The 15,754-nt window shown below is 35.1% G+C and overlaps 1 protein-coding gene across 3 annotated transcripts in view; it reads left to right on the top strand.

Annotated features, from left to right (window-relative positions):
- The window catches only part of tmeff2b (transmembrane protein with EGF-like and two follistatin-like domains 2b), a 60,811-nt gene that overhangs the window by 25,594 nt on the left and 19,463 nt on the right, over positions 1-15,754 (top strand). For all 3 annotated transcript variants that reach the window (XM_026257762.1, XM_026257757.1, XM_026257766.1), the window contains exons 4-5: positions 4,627-4,653; positions 9,768-9,864. In XM_026257762.1, the coding sequence (XP_026113547.1) occupies positions 4,627-4,653; positions 9,768-9,864 (124 nt within the window). The remainder of the gene's footprint in view (positions 1-4,626; positions 4,654-9,767; positions 9,865-15,754) is intronic.

Below are 15,754 nucleotides of genomic sequence, written 5' to 3'. Positions count from 1 at the left end.
ACACATTTAAATGCTACAATTAAAAATGGCTATTTTCAACACTGAACTGAAGCGATTTCGAACAGGCCACAATTCCCATTTTAAATGGGGGACATTAGATGTGTTTACAACAAACTAGTTTTCAAGGAAGGTAGCTTTTATGTTCGTTAATACAAGCATATCTAGCAAAAACAGTACAATGTAAAACGTAGATTCCCCATCATGGTAGAACACAGCCATCTGTGTTTGTCTGTGTGTGATGCAGGGATGTGGGGTTGTTCAGAGGCAAAGGCAGTAATCAGTGTCAAGTAAAGTGGGCTACATTTCCTCACAGACCACAAATCATTGTGTGTGCTATATGGGGGTACACAAATCTGAGTGTGTGTTTGGAGACAGAATAAACACAGGTCACAGTGCTCTCAAATTGATCACCCATTGCTTGTAAAGAAGAGAAAGATAGGGGGATGTAGTTATAAATCAGACCCTCTGTGTATATATGTGTGTGTGTGTGCTGGGGAAGGGGCAACGCTGCAGGAAGATGGAATCGGAAAAGTCATCATTAGGATAATCCATCAGAACATCTAGACGCTCCCCACAGAGCAGTTTGAGAAAGAGAGAGAGACGGGCAGAGAGAGAGAGACAGTCTGATGTAATACCAGAAGGACCGACCCAGACTAATAATTTGGCTAATTATGGAAGATCATGACTGCAGCGGGGATTGGACTGATCAGCAAAGGGAACAAGAAATGATCTGGAGAACGAAAACACGGATTGAAGATGAAGAAATGAGATGCTGAATACATGCAGCCTCTGTCTCTCTCTTCTATTTCAGACAGCAGAAGTGTGACAGGTTCAGAGTAATGTGAACCTGTAATTGAGTCCCTCATTAAAGCCACAGCCTCATGAATATGAACGACCTCAGCCTCATCTGCATAGCTTAGACTATTTGTGTTGCCTGTGACCCAGCAGGGGACACATGAAGTTTGGGAAAGAGGACACGAGAAAGTGCGAAAGGTTGAAGAAGAGGAGATTGCACAATAGCTTGCTTGAATCTGTTCTTGTATTTTGTCTTGTTTTTGAAATTCATTGACATGATTTAATCATGTGTGTATTGGTTCCTCGTGAATCGACACAAACGTAATTTGTTCACATAACTGCAACATCATGCAATGAAGTTATTTTTATGTTACCCAATTAGGCAAAATATTCTCAAAGTGATTTTATATGCTTCCCTGACAGGATTGATTTAAACAGGTTCATGTTTTACGTCACATCACTGAATTACAACATTGTACTAGCTAGATAAAAAAAAGTGTTGGCTTTTTTGTTTGTTTTTTTACTTTCACCACAATGGTCAACCAGTCTCAACAAATACCAATATATCTGAACATTAAACATCATGTCTTTCCATTTTCTTATCCTTCTCAGATAGTAAATAGTACTTATTTTCAACATTTCATTGCCTCAATAAGTTCCATGCAACACATGCTGTATACTACAGTTTCAGTATGAAAATATTCTACCATCCTTGATTGGCTCATATTAAATAATTTATTCTGGTAGATTGCACATCAACGAGATTTGCATTAATTGAAATCCAAGAAATCATGTTAAGAGAACCATGAACTCTGTTTCCTGATCTTAGCCGACAGGACTGGCCCCCAGTGTGGTCTTCTGCCGCTGGAGCTCATCTGCTTCAGAGATTGACTTATGCGTTCAGAGATGCTGTTCTGCATAGCTCTGAGTTACTGTTGGTCTTCCATCAGTTTGAACCAGTCTCGCCATTCTCCTCTGAACTCTGGCATCAACTTGGCATTTGTGCCCATAACACTAGCTCTCACTGTATATTTCCTCTTTTGGGACCATTCTCTGTAACCTTAGAGATGGTTGTGTGTGAAAATCCCAGTAGATCAGTGAGTTATTGAGAAATATTCAGACCAGCCACTCTGGCACCAACCATATAACATATATAGGCTATGTTCACACTGCAAACATTAGTGCTCTTTTTTTCTCAGATCAGATTTTTTAAATGGCTGTTCACATTGTCCTTTTTAAATGTGGCCAATATCAGATTCCAGTATGAACAAATGATATTCCTGAACTGACCCGCTTGCACTAAAGAACGATAACAAGACAGCATGAAGTAGCGGCATGCAAACATATTCAAAGACATCCGTAGCGCATTTACTTTGAAATACAATGGAAAAGTACCGCAGGGGAATGAAAAATGTGTTCTAAGTAAATTAACATACTGAAAGGTACTTAGCAAATACAGATGGCAGTAGTGAATAAAACAAAACATTAAAGCATTACAAATTATTTCATCATACCTTTAACTTACTCAGTAGTGATGCATTATTAGTTTGTGTGTCGGACGTAACAATTGAAATGTGACTTTGTGAAGTGGACTGTCTTAAATTGTTGCTGTATAGCATCATTTTAATACTAGAAAACCTATGCATTTGGCAACTGGATTTTTTAAATAAACCATTACATTTCATAAATAAAATCTATTTTCACACTCCTCTTGAGTGAGGGGCAGGATATTCGGACTGATAACACAACTTCACCAACTCTTTACTCAACTGTTTGTCACATTTACAGAGTGATCACCCGTATCTAAAATCTCCTGCCAGTGTGGAATAATGACGAATGTCGCTCTAGTGATGTAAAAGTTTTTGACTGTTCACACTGCCCTGAATTGGATTTAAGACTATATATGAAAGTGGACCAACTCAGAATCAAAAAGATCAGATTCAATGTGGTTTGTGCAATGTCATGAAATAAAAACAAGTCACATACCTGAATAACTGAGTCACATATATGAGCAAAATAAAAAAAAAATCTTCCTGCAGTGTGAACATATTTAAAGTCACTTAAATCACATTTTCCCCCATTCTGATGTTCAGTTTGAACTTCATCAGATCATCTTGACATGTATATATATTGGCTGTAGTTTCTCCATTCATGTATGTTGATTTTTCCTATGCTCTTTATGGTGTGATTCCATTAATTTAATTAAAAACTATTTTATTTTGATTCATTTTATTTGTTTGCCATCTCTAGAACACATTTTATTAGTAGAATAATTTATATTGTTTAAATTAATTATTTTGTGAGACTGTACATTATCCTTTACTTAGTGGGGTTGAGATACTTTTACTAAAAAACAAGACAAAAAGGCTTATTAAGAAAAGTACTTCTGCACAGATGCAGGAGAGGCACAGTTTGGAATTAAAGGAATAACACATTAAGGCCTTGCCTTCCTGTGGCCATCTCAAACGAAGATTTATATTTGTTCTGGGCGGGGAATAATTGGTGGGGTGATTGATGGGAGGGCACAGAGCTATAAGCTGCTCCTCTCCATCATAACAAATTGATGAATGTCAGATTTTCCCAAAGCTGCCGTCGAGCCCAGGAGCGGATGGCGAGAAAGACTGAGAGCGAGAGAGCACGGTACAGTCTAGTCATAGCGGCAGTGCCCTTGAACTTGAGAGAGAGAAAGTGGAGTTATCTGGGGCTACTTTTTGTTTTCACCTCAGATGAATCCACGAGAACTCCATTATTTATATTTTGAGAGGTACAGATGCAGCCGGAGGGCAGATTTATAAGTGTTAAAAATGGGAAGTGAGGTGACAGCCAAGCTATTTTCCACCCTCCCTTTCCTCTCTAATGTACACATTTCCCTCTATAGTTGTTTTTCTCTCGCCCACTAGTCCTCAGTTCTACAGATTTAATCCACTGGGCTCATAAAAGCTCAGTTTAGGTCCTAGAAATGTTCTGCAATTAGAAGCCTCAGGTGTGCTTTAGTGTCTGTTAATGCCTTATATAAATAAGGCTAAGAGAGAATTGCACGTGCCATGCAGACTTTAATTTTGCATGGCATCTGTGATATTGCTTCTGTTGTTCTCCTCTGCTTCTGTGCAAGACACAGATGCTGCGAAAAGCCATAAAGATAGGAGAATGGTATTAGATATGATCATGTATTTCTAATCTAAGCATGCACATCCGTATGATATAGCCCACATTCTAGGCAAAAATCTGAAGATTCTTCTGGCCAAGAACTGTCCAGTTACAGGACGTGACCATCTGACCAATGAAGGGACAGTTTTACATAAAGTTGATTTGTGAAGAGAGTATCCCTTTAGCATCAATTTGCACCTCTTCATTTGATTATCACTCAGCTAAACTACAGCATTTTTTAAACTACAGTTTTGTTTTGTTTTGTGAGCAAAATGAGCAAAGAGGGCCAGTGTTCAAATCCCATTCTAATTAACCTGTCAGCCAGTAATCACTAAGCGTTTGAAATTTTGATAAGACTCATTTTGTGTTCCACAAGAAAAATAAATCATGCAAGTTCGACACAATGTGAGGCTTGGTAGATGATGACAGAATTTTCAATTTAATGCAAATAATCTGCAGAAGCAGTGACTTGCTTCACCATAAGGGTTTTTAGATGTGTGAATGAATGATTTTGCCACAGTGCTGTAGACAAACATCTTTTGTGTCTATGAGTGTGCAATCTAATTATCAAATACATAGTCTTCTTGTTTGTAAGCTGCATCTAGAATCGGTTCAAAAAAAGAACTAAATCCATTTGAATGGACATGACACTTGTGTTTCTGACCTCTGTTTTCTGCTTTGCAGATGCTGGCTCTGGATCGGGGGATGATGGTGAGTATTTTCAACTCATCTCTAATTAATACAGAGCATTACAATAATGATCTCATATCTCGCTTTGTCTGATCACATCCGCACATACCAAAATTCTCATACTTGGTTCAGATGACAGCAGCTAGTCTGTCCTAGTTTAAGTGAAATATAGTAGGCATTTCACTATATTATTCACATGACCTTACCAAGTTGCATGTTAATATCAGGAACATTTTTCATTTTAAATCCAGTTAAATGTAAAAATGTCTTCTTTTGGGGGAGTCTGATAAATTGATGAGACACAAAAAGTCAGATCCATTCCTCAAGGTCTAGTAAGCACATTGGATTCTGGGATACAGTTTAAATATAGTAAGCTCTTTGTTTGGAATAGCACACACTGAAAAAAATAATAATAATTCACTCTGAAATTGCTAGTAAATTTTACAATTATTTACAAATTAATGGCAAGTAACCAATTAAATTAAATGCAAAATAGCACAAAAATAAATAAAAAAGTAGAAAGATTGAAATACTATTTCTTGCAAAACATTTTTTTTACAGTGTCTAACATACTACTCTCTCCATTTCAGCTGAGTATTCACTATTTACTTGATCAAACTGAAAAAAAATTCTTTCCCAAGGATTTATTTTCAAATTCTCCATGTTTGCAGAATACTGCACACACACACACACACACACACACACACAAACATATATATATATATATAATATACAATGCACTACATTGTATACTGTGCTGTATTCAGAAAATGGTATGCAGGTTTTCCATTTCATACATCAGCTTTTCATATGACTCACATCAAGGCTTCAATGCGAGCATCATGTGCCCTTTTGACCACCACATGAAAAGCATTGCAGATAGAGTTACGAAAAGCCAATTCTATGAGGCTGTTACTGCATGTACCATGAAAGCAGGAGGGCACACACAGTAAACAGTGAAATCATGTATTTAAGCTGAAGCTTAGAATAGAAGCGGGGTATAGGAATTGATTTAATGCCACTGCAGAATGAGAAAAAGTATTCACAGACAATTGATTCACATGAATTTACATTTACATGAATTGGATTGTTGTTGGAAATATTAAGGTATATATATAACTGAATAAAATGAAACTGAGGACTCCTTATAAAGTTTCATAAAGCATGTGCAAACATCACGTACATCAGACCTGTAATTGCATTCATCATGTGGATTCTCCAGTAATCACTGGCTGTACTTTAAAAGGTCACACACTTTAAATTGTTTGTACTCTGAGTGATGCATTAAGAGCGCTTGACTGGCACGCAGTGTGCTGCTGGAGGTAATAGCTCCTAGAGTTCAACTCACTGGGCAAACTGATGTGAGCCATGTGAAAGGGCCTTTACTGTGAGACTTTAATATGAAATACTGCATGCTTCTAGAATACTTCAACTTATTATGCTTACCAAGGCTACATTTATTTGATCGAAAACAAAGTAAACAATTAAATAGTGGAATATTATTCATATTTAACAGAAATTTCAGCATCATTACTCCATTGTCACACGATCCTTCAGAAATCATTTTAATATGCTGATTTTGTTCCACTTCTTATCAGTGTTGAAATCAGATGTGCTGCTTAATGTTTTTGTACAAACCATGATACATTTTTATATAAGGTGAAAAGAAAACTCAAAAGAACAGCATTTATTTATTATTATTTTGTAACATTATATATCTATTTAATGTCATTTTTTAACCATTTAATATATCAACGTCACTGAGTTTCTCACCAGTTTTTTTTTTTTTTTTTGTAGTATAGTATTACACAAATATGGTTAACCACATTTATGTATTCAACTATTGTTGAATGCTTAGCCATCCTGCCCATCCATACAACTGATCAGGAGGTGATAAACATAAAACGAGGGACTGGGAGAAAAAAAAATTGAACAACAGAATAACGTGGCTCAAAGTGCAAAGAACAGGAAATTGAGGATGAGAAGAAAAGAAATGAAATAAGAGAGGATATAAAAACGAAAGTGGCATCTGAAAGCCGTACAACAGGGATGACACAGGAGATAGATGTACAGAACGTGTGAACAAATATAGCCACTGTAAGAGAGATGAGACACGGGGAGCTGGAGCAAGGGAGTGAAATAGAAAAGAAAAGAGAGAAGGATGGAGGGGGCACGGCCACTTAGAGAAAGATCGGTGTGGCTCAAGAGAAGAGTGTAGCTTGTGGAAAGCATTGCCTCTCTTCCAGTAGAATCAAACATGTTTTAATGTGTGATTGTAAATTATTGATGAGCTCTGACTCATACATTCTATATCACACACACACACACACACACACACACACAAACTCAGAATCAGATATGTTCTATCGACGTGGAAACAACACTTCCTCCTCACTTTCACATAACTGAGAGCCTCATGTAACTGAGCAGAGATATTACGCAAGAGACTTGTTCCAGCACACACATGTAAATGTACAACAATGACAAAAAACACAATAACAGAAGGATTTTCTTCGATTCCTATCATAGAAAAATGAGAAATTCACTGTTAGATACAAGTGAGTCTTTTTGAACATACAGATTCTAAACCAAACTTTGTCAATGTGAGAGAAATGGTTGAACATAAGACCTTATGCATCCAATAGGGAAAGACATATCAGCCAAATCTTACTAGCTGTTTTCCTAAATCACATAATAAGAAATTATTTTGCAACTGTTGAAATGTAAGGTCTGTGTAGTGAGAATACCTGGATGTACAACATTCGCTAGGTTGTCACTGTCATTTGACATTTATTCATTTATTTTGGAATTGTACGAAAAATGGCTTTAAAGAGATAGTTGACCAAAAAATGAAAATTCTGTCATTGTTTCAAATGTGTTTTGCTTGCTGTAAAATGAATGAACTGAAGAACAGTTTTGATTACCATTGACTTCCATTGTATGGATAAAAAACACTGCAGACATTTCACAAAATGCCTTCTTGTTTGCCACGCAGAATGAATAAATGATTGCAGAATTGTCATTTTTGAGTGGACTATTCTTGGATAATATGTGGGATCGACATGTCATGTAATGCCTATAGTCTTGAATAATCAAGTGAATTAAATGAACTGCTGTTTTCATTTTCTTCTTTAGAAATAAATCTTCCAGGAAAAACACTAGCAAATCAGTGTTCAAACCTATGTTCTTGCATAAGAGTAGCCTACAATAATGATTTATATTCCCAGCTGTTGCATTTCATTTGGTTGGAAAATTAAGAGTTGTTTCATATGTTCTTTCATGTTTAAACCATGTCCAGAATGTCCAGCTGTGATGCCACTTGTTTAGAAGATATGTACTTGGGATAGACGTCTTGTAGAACATTCTTCTCACTATCAGAGATATTGATGTAGCTATTCAGATCCAATATGATATACAGTAACAATCACAGGAACCTATGGGTAGCTATAGTTCAAACTTTACCTCATGAATCATCATACAGTGTAGAGCTGATGTAAAAATGTGCTTCCCTAAGTAACTCGCAGTGCTTTGTCTAACTTTTATTAGCAACACTACACACTATCCTTGACTCAGTGAATCTCAATGTGACCACATTGCAGCAACTGACACTTTATTCTCCATAATGTGTTGAAAATCAGGCTGTTCCTTTACACCCACTCAAAAAATCTATTTTTTAAGCGAAAAACTGCTGCTTGATCCATATTTAGCCTTCAAAAACACTCACAATGCTATGTTTATCTAGATTCTTTCATTTACTGCCAGTAGCTGCAAATTTTGCAATTAGCACTGCCCTAATTGAAGTGTTTTAGTTAAGGGCACTTTAGTTCAAGCTCAGATTACAAATACACACTGAACAATGTTCTTCTTTCAGCATCAAACCACTAAGGTGAGGTGTCTTCATGTGCGATGGCCAACAGAAGAGTCTCTGGCTCTTTGCCATCTATAACGCATCACAAATCACTTTTACGGTTACATTTTTATTTTGTAGAGGGGCAGCTTGGCGGATACTGTAGTCAGTCTCCATTAATAATCAAGGAATTATATAACCATACACCTGATGGCTCTTACTATTGTCTATTTCTCGTAATCTTGAATCCATTTACATTCAAATATTCACTACCTATAGGATTGTATACACTTTAAATTATAGAAGCTGTGCCTGGACTATGGAAACGTGTTCATGTTGACTTATAATAAAAAAATAATCTCTTAATATACACTTTTCACATTTTCATATCCTTTATATATTGGCAATGTACAGCAGTATACAACACAAGCAGCAGAAGTTTTTTTTCTTTTCCACTCATTTCCACCACAAAATCAAAACAAAACTATTTGTTAACTGCAAAATATATCTGGTTAAAATTTTTTATGTAAAATAATGTCAAAAACTATCATTAACTGTAACATTTATGTTCAAAGAACATTTTCCAGAAGTCCCTGCATGGCCCATCACACATGAATTTATTTTATTTAAATAGTTTAGTTTCTTTATAGTTTGAAATAGTTTTGACTCTGTGGTTGTTTTATTTATTTATTTAATATTTTTATTTTTTGAAAGGCTACTCAGATTCATAATGTAGTTTTCTATTTTACCACATGTTTTATAGTGTTTATCAGTGCATTTTAAGTTACAAAGCGGACTCTGGTAGTTCAAGTGGACTGGTATATTAACATTATATCACTTGATGAATTAAACAGTTATAATTTCTAGCACAGCTTCAATATTTTACAGCAAGTTTGCCAGTATTTTTTAATGTGCATGAATTTGACAACATTCTGTGTTGGCAATTTTTACAGCTAACATTTTATCCTAAATAAACACATTTTATCTTAAACTACATTTATAATTACTCTATTGAAAATGAAGCAAATTTGCACATTTTCACGAAGCACATTAAAAACGTTAATTTCACAAGTGCCATTTACCTTTTTATCTCAAACACGTTCTTCACTTTTGACTCATGTGAATCAAATCACATCAGTTTCGGATTATTTCATAAAAGAACACTGAGCTCTTTTATCTGGACAGATACAGGAAAATTTGATTCCTCATAATATGACCCCTTTAAGTGCGGCTCTCAAGATCTCTCATCTCATTTGCTCTCTCTCTCTCTCTCTCTCTCTCTCTGCAGTTAACGAGGGTTCAGCAGAGATCAGTCAGAAGGAGACTTCAACGTGCGACATTTGTCAGTTTGGGGCCGAGTGCGACGAGGACTCTGAGGACGTGTGGTGAGTCACAAACTCACGCGACAGCTTTTCAGGGTCCTGACGTTCTGTTCTTCAGAGAGCCAGAGGGCTTGAGGAGTACGGGGGTCTGTCTAATGGCATGTATCTGATGTAGAGTCTTCTGCAGGCCTGCTTCTTGTGAGTTTCTGCTCTTCCTGGCACTGATTCTGAAGGCTGATAAAGTCTACGCCATTTCACTGTGATACATTACAGTGCATCGCCGAGGGTGCGTGCTGTACGGAATGCACTGCAGTAAATAATCTCTATTCGATTGTCCATCTCTCTGTCTTCCCATTTCTTTTTTGTCTTCTTCATCTATTTCTTGCTTCCTTTTAGCTCTTGTGCTATCAGTCCCTTATCTTTATTGAGGCTTATGATTAAAGCTAGAAAAACAAATGACCAGTAGGGTAAGTAAAATAAACTTAATTCAAGATAAGCAAATTCATCCTGTTTTGAGGATGTTTAGCTATTTTTTACTGGAAATCGGAACAGAAATACTGATTAAGACTGATTTTTGTGATGTCAGCAAACTCATTTCGGAGTCAGAGCAAGTTATTACATTTTGATGAAATATTAATTGGCAAAAGTCAATTTCAATGACTTTGCCAACCTTTCATCTGGACACATCTATTCCAAAAATAGATTCCAGGTCAACTTTCCGACCTGTTTGTAATCACTCACATGCACAAGGCTTGTTTTTTTGCCATTATTTCCCCTTCAGGTTTCTCTTTCATTTCAGCCTTGTAATTTATTTAACCCATTGACTAACATGTTGTGCCATGGCATTCTGTGGCATTCTGAGCAGATTGTAAATGTTAATTGTATTGTTGTCGGACTGTGGGGGTCAGATCTCTGTCAGTCTGGAAGGATGATGGATTATTTCCTAGTACGAGGCCCAATGCTCAGGACAGCGGACTGGCAACCCAAGAGATGGAGGGGCGAAAGAGTGCAGCTCTCCTCTGCAATTCCATCTTCAATTAATAGAGTTCCTCTTCCCTAGCAGACAGATTAAAACCTCAGAACCATGGGAGGGCAATTACCATTCAAATATCCCTCACGGTAATACACTAACCAGACAGATCAGAGGGAGGCCGAGGGATGGAGAGAGATAGAGATGTGAAAAGGGACGGGAACGAATGAGGGAGAAAATGTCAGAAAAAGACAGAGATGAAAAGAGGGAAATGAGGCATCTCGGCAGTTAATGTGTGCAAGTGTGTCTACGTTAAGGTTCATGTGGTCAGTTAAAAGCGGGTGGGGAGGGGGGTTTACTTTCAAAATACGATTTAAATAAGGCCCTGGAGTTCTTAATAAATTATCTTGTCATTGTTGTTGTTTGTTTTCTAACGAAGGATCAGTGAAAGGAGGTGCTTAAAGGAACAGTTCACCAAACAATTAACATCTAGTCCCCCTTTGGACCTGAGATGTGTGTGTTTTTTCATCAGAACAGATTTGGAGAAATGCAAATACATCACTTGTTCACCATTGAAGTGAATGGGTGCCGTCAGAATGATAGTCCGAATAGTTGATAAGAAGTTTTATTTTAGCAAACCTGTCATCTAATTTGAAAAAATGTCTATCGTTTACACTAAAACTCTGATTTGCAATAGACAACAAATCATTAAAATTAAAAATGTATTATATATAGCTTACTAATATTGCTCATAAATGACAGAAATGTGCTGTCACCTCTACAATTTGTAGAAAACGTTATGTTTATGTTATTTCTATTATTAGTCTTACATAATGTTGCACTTTCTAAAACGGTTGCACACAAATTGAGGGAAAATTCATTATATGTCAAAATTCTGACATTAGTTTTTCTTCTAGGTAAATCTTATGTAAGATATCTAACATATCTGATAGTTCTCAATACAAAAGCATGGGATTTGTGCCACTAATGGTTTAGAAATGTCATGGAAAGTGCCAGGAGCTACAAAAATGTTAAGTATAAAATATATATATATATATATATATATATATATATATATATATATATATATATATATATATATATATATATATATATATATATATATATATATATATATATATTATTATTATTATTATGGAGTCACACCTCTGCCTCATTCTGCTGATTACTCTGAAAGATGTGTTCTACTTCTATTTTAGGTACACAATGTGTAGAGAAAGGTTTTTTTTTTTTGGATTTTTTTTTGATTTTTTTGATTTTTTTTTTGTTTTGTTTTTTTTTTTTTTTTTTTTGAGTTCACATCAAATGCTCTGTGTAAATTAAATATTAATTAATTGCTTTAACAAATTTAGTTTATTCATTAACTATGCATTGAATTGATCAAGCATGAATACTTTTAAATTGTTAGGAAATATATATATTTCAAATAAATGTTGTTCTATTCATCAAAGAATCCTGAAAAAATCAGCATGTTAGAATGATTTCTGATGGATTACACTATAGTTACTCCTTACATTTCTGCTTTGCCATAAAAGGAAAAAAAATCTAATTTGAACATATATATTGCAACAGAAAACAGTAATTTTAATTTATAATAAAATTACAGTGTTTTTACTGTATTTTTAAGTGAAGTAAATGCAGCCTTACTGATCATAAGAAGCATTACAAAATCTCATCGAAAGTGAGCTTTTAAAGGATGGTGTAAACATACATACAGTAAATACATGAAATTAGTAAATTAATACAAAAGTCAATTATACATACATATATTTATGTATATTACCTTATAAGTAGACTTAATCATGGAAAAGACAAGTTTGTAGAATATGGCCTGTTAGAAGATGTTTTTTTTTTTTTTGACATTCGCAGTAGGTTTTGTGGTTTAATATGCAGGGAATCTTTAAACCAAATATAGCTGTTCCAATTCCACAAGATTAAGTATATCTTTGAGAGTCATGAAATCCCTACTGATCCTTTCTAAGTTGCTTTCATCAATTATATTTTTGGAAAGCTATGAAAAATGAGAAAATATAGTTTCCATCAGCCACAGCGAACAGTGAGTGTGCTAGATTGATTTGCAGGGTTGTAATTCCATACGTTATAGGACCCCTCTCTCTCCATCACTCTCTTTCTCTCTCTTTCTCTTTACCTTTCTTCCCCTTGGAATCTATTTGTATGTGCGTGTTGTGTCTGATAACCAATTAGCAGCTACATCTGTGAGCATTGATGCGACCAGTCCAATAGAATAGAATCCAGCTCAAACTAACAGTAATCTATTCATACCCTCTAATCTCATTTACTTTGGCTCAGTGCAAATGCAATGATTCTGCTGTTTTCATGCTATAAGAATTTCATTTTGCATGTATGCGTGCATGTGAGAATACAATAAGTGTGGATAAATAGAGTCAAACATGGTTCATATTGCTTTGTCTCATGTATGTCTTGCCAAATGCTGTCAGGTCTGGTCTGTTATCCTCTGGGCATATATGGAGGGATTAGAAATATTACAGCGGGGGTTTTATAAATCAATACCAGACTCAGAGATGAAGTGCTCACCAGTAAATATATTAGACAGAGGAAATGCAGCAAATATATCTGGTCTAAGTGCATTCTCTCTTTCTCTCTCTAAGAATTTGTAACTGTGACTGTATGGCAATTACTGTATGGCCCTAGTAAGACACTTTCCAATGCCAGACAACCCTTTCATCTTAAGAACTAGTAGTATGACTATGTATGAAGTTCTTTGATATTCAATGTTATGAGTACAAACAGTGGGTTACAAAAGCCTGAAACCACATCTGGGATTCGTAACCAAGTTTAAAACTGAGAATAAATACATGTAGAGAAAAACGAATTCTAGTATTTTTAAAAGCCACCAAAGAAATATCTTGATATATATATATATATATATATATATATATATATATATATATATATATATATAGTGTTCATATTCTTATATATTTAAATATTTTCAGATTAATATAAAAATATATATTTTTAATGTAATTTTAATTTAGCTAAGTTTGAATGCTTTTTAAATAATATTTCTATCTAGCTTTAGTTATTTAAGTTTTAGTCATTTTAGTGATTTAGAAAATATTTACATGTATATGCAGGGCTCTAGAGTTTGACCTCATTTCTCAATGGTGCGAAGAAAAAAAAAAAATCAGAGGTTGCATTGGTGCGAGCAGCCGTTCAAGGAAAAAATAACATCTCAGAAACTAGACACTACAGACACTAGAGCCCTGCATTTCAGACCGAGCCCAACGGGCCCAGACTTTTTTACACCCCTCGAGCCAGGCTTCGAGCCAGTTTTCACATCAAAGTTCAGATGCGGGCCGGGCCTCCTGCCTGTTTAAGACTTCTCCTTAATTTAATATTTTAGACATCCATCAATTAGTGATGAAAAAAACAACACGAGACTGTGTTACCGCGACTGTCAAGAGCAGCTGGACAGTGTTTATTGTCCAGCAACAGCAGCAGCAGCAGTGTGGAGCGTGCCATCAGCGCAGCGCAGCATTCAAATACATGCAATAGGCTTAATCTTGCCACAAAGCACCGGCAAAAGTAAATAGCATAAATGTGACGGGGGAAATAGTAATGAGATATTTGAATAAACTAGTGTTTTTTAGATATTTGAATAAACTAGTGTTTTCTAAGTCTGTCACAAGTATAAAGTTCCCAATTCTGAATCCTCATCTCCTCATTAGATGCGCCTTTAGAGAGAAGTGCATCTTTATTGATTATGATTATAATGAAAGTGTTTTTGATTTGTTTTATTTTGTTAATTATACATTTAAAGCTTTATATAGATATATTTATAATGTCTGAGAGTCATGTTTTCACTGAGTTACAGTTCATTTTTGTACTCCTGTTAAAGGCGAGACAGCAAAATGTACATCATGATTGTTTTCTTTATTTTATAAAAGCACAACTTTTTGTTGATGATATTTTGAGTAGACACAAATAAAAGTAGACCCTTTGTAGTTATGAATGATTAGTTACTCTTACCTTTATGTGCCAAAATGATGGTGTATGCACATAAAAAAAAATGCAAGTGATCATGCTGGCATCTCCATGTCCGGAAGCGTCTCCGTACAAACTATTAGATAGCCCGCATTTATATGCTTGAACTGTTTTAGATCTATATATTTTATTATTATTATTTATTTTTATTTTTTTTCACTGTCTGCCACTGGCCGCTTGGTCGTTACTAAAAAAAAAAAAAAAAATACTTTTATTTAACAAACAAAAAATGCACCATAATAAAGAAACAAAACTAAATATAATCACTTTGCTATTACATACAAAACAGAACTATTTTAATAACTGAAAGTATAAGCTGTTTAGGGACTGCTCTGTACAAGTCAGACACTAGAGCATTCCTTCATTCAGGCACATTGGAAGAACTGATAAGAATCAGTGTAAAGGGGCTAAGTCTGGAAGATTTTGCTGCTAGAGAGAGTGTGGCCAGCTGGTTTAGCCAAGGCCAAAGATCAGGAAGGCCAAACTACAGGAGTTGGCCATTGGAGCGGCATGTGACTGCAGTGGAGGATAGTCCATAAGGCATTGAGCATAAGATGTTCAGTTTGAAGCCCTTAAAACACTTAATTTAGATTTTCTTTTTATTTCATTTATCTAGAGATGTTTTCATAAATAAATTCAGCTCAGTGAAGCACTTTAAGCACCAACACTTTTTCAGTAAGTTATCTTTCTTGTACAATTGTGCTTCAAATAAAGAACTTTATGTTGACCAGATTGTTAGTTAATCTACAAGCTACAAGTCAATATTGCCTATAAAAAAAGTTAATGGGTAAAACTGTGGTGGAAACAATTTCACATTTTCTATTTAGGATTATATTTTAGTTTATTTTAGCTTGATTTTAATTAAAAACAATTATTTTTAAATATTTAGTTTTTGTTAACATCTTATTATTAATATTTTAGCTAATTTATATA

This window comes from Carassius auratus, chromosome 6 (genome assembly GCF_003368295.1).
Source record: "Carassius auratus strain Wakin chromosome 6, ASM336829v1, whole genome shotgun sequence".
NCBI lineage: Eukaryota > Metazoa > Chordata > Actinopteri > Cypriniformes > Cyprinidae > Carassius > Carassius auratus.
The sequence above is the reverse complement of the archived record's forward strand: the minus strand, read 5'-3'. Positions and strand labels throughout refer to the sequence as shown.